The following is a 13,053-nucleotide window of genomic DNA, read 5'->3' on the forward strand; positions in this document are numbered from 1 at the left end:
CTCTCCCCGTCACCCCAACCTCGGAGTCCTTCGCGAGGCCCTGCAAGCCCGCGAGTGGAGCAAGCTACCGCACAAAGGCGACGACCTGGAACGACTCTGAGCATTGGCTCATGGAATGTTCGCTCTCTTGTGGAGAGTGATGGACCAGTTCAGACGGCAGCAGTGAGAGGAATTGTTTCCGACGATAACAAAATCTTTCAAATAGTTGAACATCTTGAAAATTTGAAAATGGACATCGCCTGTCTTCAGGAAACGCATTGGTTTGGCTGTGAGCAGTACAGAGTCACTGGAGCGGAGGTCATTACTTCTGGACGCCCAGTACCTGGAGTCGGTGAGCCATGTCAGAGAGGCGAGGGGGTTGCGTTCGTGCTCCGCGGAAATGTCTTGAAAGCTTGGCGCGCGGGTGGATGTCAATCGTCGCCGCTCTCTGCTCGTGTCATGTCACTCCGCTTGAGATTCGAACTGGAAAATGGGAATACAGACTGGATTACCATTGTCACCGCGTATGCCCCGACTTTTCGGAGCAAACGCTCTGCAAAGGACGAGTTCTATGCGTCGCTCCAGAATGTCATGAACAACATCGCCCCAAGTGAAAAATTTATTTTGCTGGGCGATTTCAACGCCAGGGTCGGAAGTGGACACAGTCAGGACAGCTGGTGCAGGGTGCATGGCCCACATGGCCTTGGCATTTTGAACTCTTCTGGTGAGCACCTCCTCAGTTTCTTGGCCATGCATGAGGGCTGGATATGTAACACTTGGTTCTGTAAGAAAGCAGAGTTGAAGGGTACGTGGATGCACCCTAGGAGTCGCCATGTGCACTGCATCGACTACATCATAGTTGCTCAGAGGGACCGTCACCGGTGTACGGATTCACAGATTATCCCATCGGCTGAGTGTGGCAGTGATCAGAGTCTACTCGCAATGCGCTTCCGGCTGGGTCGTGTCAGGTGGCGGAAACCGGCCGCACAGTCCAAGAGGGCTCGTTTCGCAACGTGCCGCTTACCGGATATTGTATCCACTGATGACAATGGTCAGGTCCGCCGTGTTGTTGACGAGTATCAAGACGGTGTCGCTGCCAGGCTCAGGGGTACCGCCGACCCCTGCTCCACTGTTGATGAAAAATGGAACAACATCCGTAGTGCTATGACAGATGCCGCACAGTCTGCCTTGGGCCGCCAGGGTCGCCGACAGCCGGACTGGTTTGCTGATAGCAGGGATACTTTGAAGCCGCTACTGGTGGAACGTAATGCCTGCCATCGGTCGTGGATAACGAATGGCCGTCGGAACGATGGCTACTAGAAGCTGCGCACGGCACGACGACAGGCTAGGCAGGCAGTGCGCACGGCTAAGAACCAGTGGTTCGCCACAGTTGCGGGCAGGGTTGAGAGTGGCCGGTTTAATTCCGCAAGCGTGTGGGCCGGAATACGGTCCTTACAAGATGCCCGATCTGGCCTCAAGCCAATCCCAAATATGGCATTCCTAGATGAGAATGGCAACATCTGTACTTCTCCGGCGGAGCAGGGACGGCGATGGTCGCGCCACTTTACCAAGGTCTACAACATCCCAAGCACATTCGACCCCGGTGTTATCGATCAGGTGGAACAGCAGGACATCGTCGAGGAGCTTGGCGAACCACCGAACCTTGCTGAGCTTCAGCGTGCGGTGTCAGCCATGAGCAATGGGAAGGCGGCTGGCGGCTCTGACATCTTACCTGAGATGGTTAAGGCCGGTGGCCCCGCTCTTATGTGTGCCCTCTTGGACCTCGTGTGTACCGTGTGGAAGGCCGAAGCAGTCCCTCAAGAATGGGTGTGTAGCAATCTGGTCCCCATCCCGAAGAAGGGCAACCTTGCCAAATGCGATAATTGGCGGGGCATTGCTTTGTTGGAGGTGGTTGGCAAGGTCGTTGCTGCCATGATTCAGCGCCGCTTGCAATCTTTGGCCGAAACCATCCTTCCCGACTCCCAATGTGGTTTTAGGAAGGGTCGGTCATGCACGGATATGGTTTTCGCCGTTCGGCAGGTCGCAGAGAAGCTCTACGAACATCGGTGCAAGGATTTTCTAGTCTTCGTAGACCTCCGTGAGGCGTATGACTCTGTCAGCCGCCAATACCTATGGATTATCCTCAAGAAGGCAGGTGTCCCTGAGCGCCTCCTCAATATCATACGCTCTTTCCACACCAATATGACAGCAACGTTGAAGATCCCGGGAGTTGATGCGCCACCAATTGAGGTGCGGAAAGGCCTTCGGCAGGGTTTCTGCATGGCACCGGTACTCTTCAATCTGTTGATGAGGGCCGTTTTCCAGCAGTGGCATCGTGCTGTTGCCGACATTCCTGGCGTTGGTATTCCTGTGGCGACAAACCCTGGGGGCAGTCTCCTATTCAGTCGGAAGTCAACAGACAAGAGCAAGGTCCATCGCGAGTGTCAATTTGCAGATGACTCTGCTCTGCTGGCTACCACTCATGATGGTGCACAGCGGGCCCTTGACCAATTCATACATGTAGCGTATTCTTTCGGCTTGACAGTCAACATGGACAAGACAAAGGTGATGGCTGCTGGATATGGACTCGCGGAAGCAGACCGGCTGCCCCTGGACGTGGCGGGTGAGGTGGTCGAGTGTGTAGATAGTTTCCGTTATCTTGGCTCTCTCCTCCACACGAATGGCCGATCTACCCCAGATATCAGCTCGCGCTTTGCCGGTGCATCACGTGCATTTGGTGCCCTGCGCCAGCCGGTTTTCACTGACAGCAACCTCTCACTTGCTACGAAGCGGCTTGTGTACGGGGCATGCGTGTTGTCTCTGCTTCTGTACTGTGCTGAGTGTTGGGTGCCGTTGAAGCCCGACCTTGATGCACTGTGATTTTTCCATCTGCGCTGCATCCGTTCCGTGATGGGTATCAGCCAGCGGAATGTCTGGGACGAACGACTGACCAGGGTTGATGTTCTGGAGCGGTGGAATCCGCGTCAGCCCCGTGACATCCCCAGCCTGCTGACATCGCGCCGCATGGAGTGGCTTGGGCATGTTGTGCGAATGCATGAGGAGCGTCCCCCGCGTCAACTACTGTTTGGCACCCTACATCCTGTCCGTCCAATGTGAGGCCCGAGGAAAAGGTGGCGCGAATATATGTATGCTGCGCGGAAGGATCTGGCGGCGTTGGGCATCGACGAATGGTATGACTTGGCCCAGGATAGACGGGAATGGCGGGCCGCTTGCAGTGTTTTGCCCCCGCCCGAACCCGTTTGTGAAACCCTGCGGATACCTTGTGCCGAGTGTGGCCGTCTCTTCTCCAGGAGTGGTTTGCCTCGCCATAAATGCCTCGATGAGCGCCGCAAACCTGTATCAGAACAGAGAGGTGGCCGACAATGTTCTTCCTGCGAGCGCTGGTTCCGTAGTGCCGGAGGTTTGGCGGTCCACAAGTGCCCCAACTCCCGGATGCTCCCCGCGACATCGTCTCGGGCTCCGTGCCAGGCGGCGGTGTCTACCATTGCTGCTCAGGCGACTCCTCCGCCGCAGCGTGTGCGGCTCGCTCTCTCATGCTGCAAGGCCCACTGTGGGGCCTGTGGCCGATGCTGCCGCTCCACTCGTGGATTCCAAATCCATAGCTGCCGGAGATGGCTCTCTCGTCGTGCCGATTGAACATGGTCCCTGATCTCTCGGCAGACTGCCGACTTTCTGCCGACGCGCGTCGTTTTCCATGTTGTCGGCCCCGCGAGGGGACACGTGACTGTAATGGCAGTGTTTACCAGGACCAGGACCAGGTGTGTGTGTGTGTGTGTGTGTGTGTGTGTGTGTGTGTGTGTGTGTGTGTGTCTCACCCACTTACTGAGGTGTGGTGAGCCCATAAGTGGGATCATTTTCAAGTCCACCTGTTTCAGGGGGTGTCGGCCGTTGGGCGGTTCAATAACCAGTTGAGTCAACTTTCCAAGATTCCTTTTGAGTCTCTCTCCCCTCTCCCGGGGGGACTCACGTGACCAGTTTTGGCAGTGAGCAACAAGTACAGTGTGTGTGTGTGTGTGTGTGTGTGTGTGTGTGTGTGTGTGTGTGTGTGTGTGTGTGTGTGTGAGTGTTCGTGTCATTCTCGGCATCTCGCGTTCCAAACAGTGGGAGGACCACCTGTCGTCTGCCTCCCTGCATAGAATGTGCACTACACAGCCAGTTGCTGACATGGTTGCACGTCGACGTCTGCAATGGCTTGGTCACATTGCCAGGATGGACAACCACCGGCTTCCAAAGGAAGTTTTGTTCTCGTGGCTCCATGCTCCACGCCCTTTTCAGGGCCCCAGGCGTCGATGGCGTGATTTGGTACGTGATGACCTCAAGGCGTTCGGTCTATACACCGGTTGGTACAACCTCGCAGCTGGCGAGTGGGTCATCACGGATGCCATTGTTGCGCGGCAATTACGCCTTGAAACTACAGCCAAGTCAGTGTGCTGTGCGATCTGTGAGCGACTATTCGCCAGTAAAAGCGGACTTTGGCGGCACAAATGCAGAGAAGAGCGCCTGAAGCCGATCCACGGACAGTCCGTGGCGGTGTTGTGCGAAACGTGCCTTCGTCGGTTTGCTAGCCGAGGTGGATGTGCTGTGCACAGCTGCTCTCCCAGCCTCGGTGACGCTCCAGTTCCAGAGATAGTTGCACCTCTCCCACCTGATTGCAGCCAATGTAAGTACTACTGCCACACCTGTGACCGCTGTTCCCAGAGCAAAGCTGGGCACCGCCGGCACAACTGCAACCGCAGAACATGCAGCTCTGGCAACGAGCGCTGCACCATCCCATGCCCGACCTGCTCTGGAAGTTCACACGTCCCCAGTACCTGGCTGAACACAAATGCAAGAAGTAACTCTGCCCTCCTTGCCTCTTTGAGGCACTGCATCACCTTTAGGTGGCAGTTTCAAGGTTCAAGGTTCAATGTTCAAGGTGTGTGTGTATGTGTGTGTGTGTGTGTGTGTGTGTGTGTGTGTGTGTGTGTGTGTGTGTAGCGATTATGGTCGCACACGTCTTTCTTCTCTTTCTCGATCTCTTTCTGACTTTTCTTTCATTCTCCTGGGTGGTTACCAACAGCCAGTGTATGCCGGAGTATGTGGTGTGGTGTGTGTAGAAAAAAAGAAAAAAGAAAAAAAATGGAAAAATGAAAAATAGGGATTCACTGGCCAGAAAAAGTCACTTCAATCAGCTGTGTGGTGGATACCAGGCTAAAAATAGTGGCGGTCAATTCATCAGCCTTGCAAGCTGTTGAATGGTGTTATCCCAGCACAAGTTGCTATGTCTAACATAGCTGTTCGCTATCATCGCTTCCGCGATGGGCAGGTCTGAGGTCTGAGGTGTGTGTATCATTATGGTGTCAATGCAGATTAATGGGTGCACTCAGCTTTATGCTACCGCTCAATCCATGCTGCTATTATTGATAGTGCTGTTAATGCATGCTCACGCTTTGCTGCTGGCTCTGCATATCACGGTGATCATGTTATAACATAATGCATGCACATCTGGTACTCTACGTGGCTTGTCGCTCTACATGACATTGAACGTGACTCTCTACGTAACATTGAACGTGTCTCTCTACGTAGCATTCATGCGAGTGCTCACCTCCGATGTGGGTGGCGTGCGACTGGTGTATCCATATATGTTCTGCCTGTTGTACGCATTGCCCTTTTGCACTCGCGTGTGTACGCATACTAGTACACACATGCATCACGGTTTTCTGCCTGTCCTTTGCTATGGACAAGAAGTCTTTTCTCTTTGTCTTCTGAAAGATAAGTCACAAACCCTACCTCGTGTGTTTGCGTTTGTTGACACAACATGGCGCAGTGAACGTCTTACTTTACCTGTAGTCTTAGTATACTAGTAGTTCCATTGCAGTTGTAGAGTAGCCCACCTGTAGTGTTGCTCTCTGCCCGTTTTCGTTTCGCTTCGAAAATTGTCCGTTTCGAAGTTCTAGAATTTTTTCGTAGCCTTGTAGTACGATATCGGTAGTTGTGATTTCGCCATGGCGGATGGTGCTAAGTCACAGCCGGACATCAACCAACTTGTGCAGCTGATCCAAGCTCAAGTGCAAGCATCTGCCCAGCGCGATGCGCAGCTCCAAACTCTGTTGCAGTCAATGTCGCAAGGATCATCAAGCAGCACGAGTGGACCTGCTTCGTCTGCTCCTGCTCCATCCACCAAGCTCGTCGCTGTGGATCGGCCCATATTGTTGTCGTCGGCGAATCTAGCTGAATTTGTATCGTGGAGCAAGGCCTGGGAGGACTACTCCCGGTGTCAGCTGTTGTCAGCGCAGCCCCGCGAGACAAGGATGGCCGCGTTTAGGCAGGCCTTGGATGAGGACCTGCGACGTTTCGTGCGTGAAGGTGTGATTGTGGTGCCAAACACCCATGATGTCCCGGAGGCCATGGTTGAACTACGCAAGTTCATCCGGCGCCAGCGCAACCCCTGCTGGACAGGATTGAATTTTATCGCCGTGCCCAGCAACCTGGAGAGACGTTCGACGCGTGGTACACATCCCTGAGGGAGTTGTTTCATGCGTGCAACTTCTCCGGGTTGGATGTCTGTTCGACATGCTCAGGGCGTATGTGTCAAACATGCCAGCAGTCGCTCCAGGCTAACACGGATGAAATTCTGCGAGACCGCATTGTTACCGGCATCCTGCAGGATGACGTTCGACACAAGCTGCTGGCAATGAAGGATCTAACCCTGGCAACCTGCGTCGACCTATGCCGCGCCGAGGAGGCTGCCAGTCAAACCTCGTCACGTATCCCCAGTCAGGCCACTGGAGACGCGTCCGTGAGTGCCGTTCGTTCCAGCTATAAGAAGCAGAAAGGAATGGCATCCAAGCAAGCTCGAGCACCCGCAGCCAAGGATACCAAGTCTGGCAGCAAGCCCTCGCCGGACAAGTGTCCCAACTGTGGCCGCACCGCTCATAGCAAGCGACCCTGCCCTGCTGCGGATCGCAAATGCAATGGCTGCCAACGCACCGGTCACTTCTTATCCATGTGTCCGTCTGCTTCTAAGAGGACTGTCGGTCAGCTGAAGCTGCAACGTGCCGCGTCCTCCCGTGAAGGGGCTACCATAGCCGTCAACACCCAGCTCGTGTCTGCCGACAAGCCAACCAGTTTGCGCTGGCTTCCTGACACCGGCAGCGACATCAACGCTATTGGCCCTGCACACCTCGAGCTCCTCGGAGACTTTATTGAGAATCTGCCTCCCGACAAGGATGTTGTGCGCACCGCTGATGGCGCACCCTTGACCAGTCTTGGCAAGATCCAGGCGACCTTGACGCTCGATTCCGTCACACACGACACCACACTGCACGTGTACAAAGGCCTGGATGAGGCACTGCTATCCCGCCAAAGCCTCTGTGCCTTGAATCTGTTGCCTGCTTCTTGGCCCTCCGTGTTTGTCCGTTCTGCCTGTACTGAACCCAACACTGCCCAGCAGCTCCAACAGCAGCTTCTGGAAGAGTTTGCCGACGTTTTCGACAGCTCACAGCTTCCACCAATGGATGGTCCGCCCATGGACATTCAGTTGGAACCAGGTGCAGAACCCAGCTGCGTCCGCACTGCTCGCACCATACCGTTTGCCTACCGGGATCAGATAAAGTCCCAACTGGACAGTATGGTCGATGATCGCATTATCGAGCCAGTCACAGAACCCTCTGCGTGGTGCCATCCGATCGTTCTCGTTGAGAAGAAGGGCACTACTGAGATGAGACTGACTGTGGACCTTCGAAAGCTGAATGATCAGGTACGCAGACCCACCCATCCTGCTCGTACACCACATGACGCAGTGGCAGCCATCGGCAAAGCCCGCTACTTCACGAAGCTCGACGCCCGACATGGCTATTGGCAAGTCCCGCTGTCCGACGATGCCAAGCCGCTCACCACCTTTATCACACCGTGGGGGCGGTACCAGTTTCTTCGCAACCCGCAGGGCCTTGTCTCGGTTGGTGATGTATTCAACTCCCGTACCGACGCAGCGTTTGATCGCCTCACCAACTTCGTAAAAGTGGTTGACGATGGTCTTGTGTACGATACGGAACTGACGACTCATTTCACCCACGTTCGTGACGCTCTGCTCCGCGCCCGTCAGCACGGCATTACCCTGAGCGCTAAGAAATTCGTCTTCGGCGTCCCAGAAGTCGACTACTGTGGCTACCACATCAACACGGATGGTTACACCGTTGACAGTGACAAGACGGCAGCCATCACTGATTTCCCAGTACCCGTTAATCGCACTGACGTCCGCTCATTCTTCGGGCTAATCAATCAGTGTAGTGATTTCTCGCCCCGTATCGCACAGCTCAGCGACCCGCTTCGCCCATTGCTGAAGTCCACGAATGTGTTCCTGTGGGAGTCGGCACACACTGACGCGTTTAACGCCGTCAAAGCTGCCCTGGCTTCTCCCCCGATATTGTCGTTCTTTCAGCCTGGCCGACCGCTTCGGTTAGAAACTGATGCGTCCGTGAAGAACGGACTTGGTTATGTTTTGTGGCAGCAGCAGGGCGACACCTGGTGCATACTCCAATGTGGAAGCCGGTTCCTCTCTGATGCCGAGACGAGATATGCCGTCATTGAGCTTGAATGCCTTGCGGTTACCTGGGCAGTACGCAAGTGTTCGATCTATCTCTCCGGTGCTCGGTTCGAAGTTATTACCGACCACCGCCCGCTCATCCCTATACTGAACTCCTACTACTTGGATCAGATAGAGAATCCCCGGCTGCAGCGGCTCGTCCTGAAACTTCGGCCCTATCAGCTACACGCAACCTGGCGGAAAGGCACGGATCATGCTTTCCCTGACGCTCTGTCCCGCCATCCAGTCAGCGACCCCTGCCCTGACGATGAACTGGGTGAGAGTACTGCCTCTCAGGGCGCTGCTATCCGTGCGTGCACGCTTGATACGTCTGGTGGCCTGAAGTACCACGCGCTCCGCTCCGCCGCCCAGGCCGACCCTGACTACCAGTGCCTAGTTCAGTTCATCGTGTCTGGTTTCCCTGCTAAGAGGTCCCTCATGCCTGAGTCACTCCAGCCGTACTGGAATGGTCACGAGCACCTCTCTATTGACAGTGGTTTAGTGATGAAAGGACCCCGTCTCTTGATTCCCGTCGCTCTCCGGCAGCGTGTCTTGTCTGATCTGCACGCATCCCATCAAGGATTGACACGCACGAAGTCCCGTGCCCGGCAGATTGTATTCTGGCCACGATTGACAGCCGACATCGAGCATGTTGTCCGCAGTTGTGATAAGTGCCGCCTGCACAGCGCCTCACAACCGAAGGAGCCACTCCGTGTGGATGATCGTGCTCCAGATCTGCCATTTCAGCATTGCAGCGCCGACCTGTTTGAGTGTGAAGGCCTGCAGTATCTAGTGTATGTGGACCGACTAACCAGCTGGCCCTGCGTTGCCAAGCTCGGACGCACTGCCTCCTCTGCAGACGTCATTCGGTCTCTTCGCCGCTGGTTTCCTGACATTGGTGTCCCCGAGGTACTTACCAGTGATGGTGGCCCTCAGTTCCAGTCCCATGTGTTCGCTAAGTTCTGTGATACCTGGCACATCCGTCATGCTAAATCCTCTCCCCATTATCCGCAGTCGAATGGGCTTGCCGAGAATGCCGTGAAAGCCATGAAGTCGCTAATTCACAAGACCACTAGTAATGGCGACCTCGACGTGGATTCCTTTCAACGTGCGTTGCTTGAGTGGAGGAATACCCCGAACGCCACTGGTCAGAGTCCAGCCCAAGCTCTCTACGGCCGGCCTCTGTCGTCTTTTGTGTTTGCCCACCATTCCAGCTTTGCTCCTGCATGGCAAACACACGCTAATGAAGTTGACCAGCGCACATCACACTACCTGGAGTCGACTCAGCAGCATTACAACCGCTCTGCTCGGTCCCTTCCTCGTCTGTCTCTTGGAGCACATGTCGACATCCAGCATCCCCGGACCAAGTTGTGGTCAGCTCATGGCTCAATCGTAGCCATTGGTCAGCACCGGGACTACTTGGTGAAACTTCCAAGCGGCCGCATCTATTGGCGCAACCGCCGTTTCCTCCGCCCAAGAGTCTCTCCTACACCCCCGCCAGCTGCAGCCGTCCCTACTGTTTATGCTCCAGACGCGGCACAAGGCCAGACACCAGTTGCCTCTATTGCCCCTGGTGTACATGCCCCAGCACAGCCTGCACCACGCCGCAGTCATCGCCATCGGCAGCAGAATGTCCCGTTTAATGTGATATCCACACGCGGACAATCTTATGACTGATGACTTTGTCCTCATTCTGTTTCCGCTCTTCTGCCGGACCTATGACTGTTGCTGTTACTTATGCACTTCATTGCTGCTGTGTTTTTTTTTGTTTTTTTTTGTTTTGATCAGATAAATATGTCTTTTATCTCAGAAGGGGCGTGGTGTATCCATATATGTTCTGCCTGTTGTACGCATTGCCCTTTTGCACTCGCGTGTGTACGCATACTAGTACACACATGCATCACGGTTTTCTGCCTGTCCTTTGCTATGGACAAGAAGTCTTTTCTCTTTGTCTTCTGAAAGATAAGTCACAAACCCTACCTCGTGTGTTTGCGTTTGTTGACACAACAGCGACGTGGTGTCACCATGGCATTTGTATCTGGCGCTTAACGTGGGCGACTTGCGACATTCGTTCGCACTCGACATGTCTTGCTAGAGTTTGCCTGACTATATATTTCGATCCGTTCTGTGTTCGGATCATTCCTGTTTTTTCGTAGTGTTTAACCCTCCCACCTCCCATTCTCATCACTAATTTACTTTGATAAAGTGACTAAATGGGGTGTTGCCCACGGTCATTTTCGGCTACTCAGGGCCGTCCCTCGGACGCAGACTCTTGTAGAAACTTGGATCCGCCAACATTCTGCTCTGGCAGTTTTTAGTAACTTTTTACCCCGCCGACCCTGAATCCTCTCTCGTACATACTTGGCTCCGCCAACATTCTGCTTCGGCTGTGTCTACGCATTTCTCTCCGTAGCCTCTCACTCCGATGGCCAGCACTCCCCGTACCGAAAGTTGCTTCGTGTTGTAGTTAACGTGTGTGTATGTGTGTGTGTGTGTGTGTGTGTGTGTGTGTGTGTGTGGCTTCTGCCAGGGCCAGCCCTGGTGAGTAGAAAACACTTAGTGACGCGGTGTTAGACAAGGCAGTCTTCATCTTGCTGCCGCGGAGGAGGAAAAATTCAGCGTTGACGACATGGCCACTTCGGATGTGACCACTCGCCCTGACCCTCTTTCGCCTGGGTGTAGAGGTCTTGCAAACCCTCGCCCAGAGTCTTTTCACTCGCGTGCACCAGCGGCTCGAAAGGTTGTTCTGTCTCTGGGAACGTGGAACGTCAGGACTCTTGTCGACACTGACGGAAATTTGAATACGGCGTCCAAAGCAAAAAAATCAAGGAAAGTTTGTTCGAATATTCGCGAGGAGAGAAAAATTGACCTTGTGTGTCGTCAGCTCAAAAAGTATGGAATGGACATCGTTGGCCTCCAGGAGACGCTTTGGTTTGGCTCTCATCAATATACTGTCGGAGATTTCCGCCGCCGTCAGGATATCGCACGGCATCGTTGTACATCGCGGCGTTCAATAGCAATTATAACCCGTGGGAATGCGCCGTCACGTCAGTCGTTGGGTCCTGGTGCCGCTTCCCGGAGACAGCGCTAATCCAAGAGCTGCCCCGTATGGGGCCACTTAGCCAGTCATGGCAGTGGAGAAGAAGGAAGGAAGGAAGTGTGTGTGTGTGTGTGTTAAATACGCCGAGCCAATTTGACCAACACACTGTTGACAGCATGCCTGCATTGGATGTTCGTGAACATCTGGACGACGTCCCTAGCATCGAGGAGCTCCAACGTGCACTTCGCCGTATGAAGAATGGCACAGCCAGTGGTCAATCAGGCATTCTGCCAGAGCTGATTCGTTGTGGTGGTGAACTGTTGTTGGGTCGCCTCCATGAGTTCATCGTTAGGGTTTGGGAAACTGGATCGGTCCCTGCTGACTGGCGTGATGCAGAGATAGTCCCCATTCCCAAGAAGGGTAACCGGCATAGCTGCGATAACTGGCGTGGCATCAGCTTGCTCGATGTTGTGGGCAAACTGTTTGCTCGCATGCTCCAGGACCGGCTTGAGCCACTCGCTGAAGACTGGCTACCAGAGTCTCAGTGCGGTTTTCGGAAGGGTAGGGGCTGCATCGACATGATCTTTGCTGCCCGCCAAGTACTCGAGAAAGCCATTGAACATCAATCTGATCTGTACGTCTTGTTTGTGGATCTACGCAAGGCGTACGACTCGGTCCCCCGAACAGCGCTTTGGCTGGTCCTGCAGAAACTCGGTGTGCCTCCGCGCAAGCTTCAGGTGATCCGGTCTCTTCTCGAGGGTATGATGGCGTCTGTTCGCGTGGGTAGTGGTCAGTCTGACAGCTTTGGGGTGGAGAATGGTCTACGCCAGGGTTGCACCCTGGCTCCGATGTTGTTCAACCTCTACTTCTCTGCCGTCCTTGCACACTGGCGCTCAACATCCACAGTGCCTAGTTTCCCGATGAAACATCGTATCGGCCGCAAGTTGGTTGGCGACCGTACTGCCAAGCACAGACTCACAGACTTATCCGTGTCGGAGTCGCTATTTGCAGATGCTGCTGCCCTGTATACCACTTCGTACGAGCACATGGAGACGATGGTGAAGGAATTTACGCAGTGTGCGTCAGGCTGGGGCCTGACTGTTAGTGTGCAGAAGACGAAGTTCTTGGCGGTCGGTCCGAGTGTCATCCGTGCTGATATTGTGGTGCCTGGGAGTGCTGGTGACGTGATCGGCGTGGTCAGCGATTTTACCTACCTCGGCAGTACGATCAGCGACGATGGAGAGCTGGACGCCGAAGTCACAACTCGTCTCGCCAAGGCATCAAGGGCGTTTGGTAGCCTCCTCCAACCAATTTTCCGGAACTCGGGTCTGTCGCTTGGAATCCGACGTCAGGTCTACCAGGCCGTGGTCCTTACAGTGCTGCTGTATGGTTCTGAGACATGGACGCTGAAGGCACCCCTCCTGCGCAGGTTGGACACGTTCCATCGACA

The 13,053-nt window shown here is 54.5% G+C and overlaps 1 protein-coding gene across 1 annotated transcript; it reads left to right on the plus strand.

Annotated features, from left to right (window-relative positions):
* Positions 1 to 6,565: 6,565 nt before the first annotated feature.
* Positions 6,566 to 10,240, plus strand: LOC135813070 (uncharacterized protein K02A2.6-like). The gene has a single exon (XM_065326288.1). It carries the CDS (start codon positions 6,566 to 6,568, stop codon positions 10,238 to 10,240), a length of 3,675 nt encoding a protein of 1,224 aa, XP_065182360.1.
* Positions 10,241 to 13,053: the final 2,813 nt, after the last annotated feature.

Source organism: Sycon ciliatum, chromosome 3, assembly GCF_964019385.1.
Source record: "Sycon ciliatum chromosome 3, ocSycCili1.1, whole genome shotgun sequence".
NCBI lineage: Eukaryota > Metazoa > Porifera > Calcarea > Leucosolenida > Sycettidae > Sycon > Sycon ciliatum.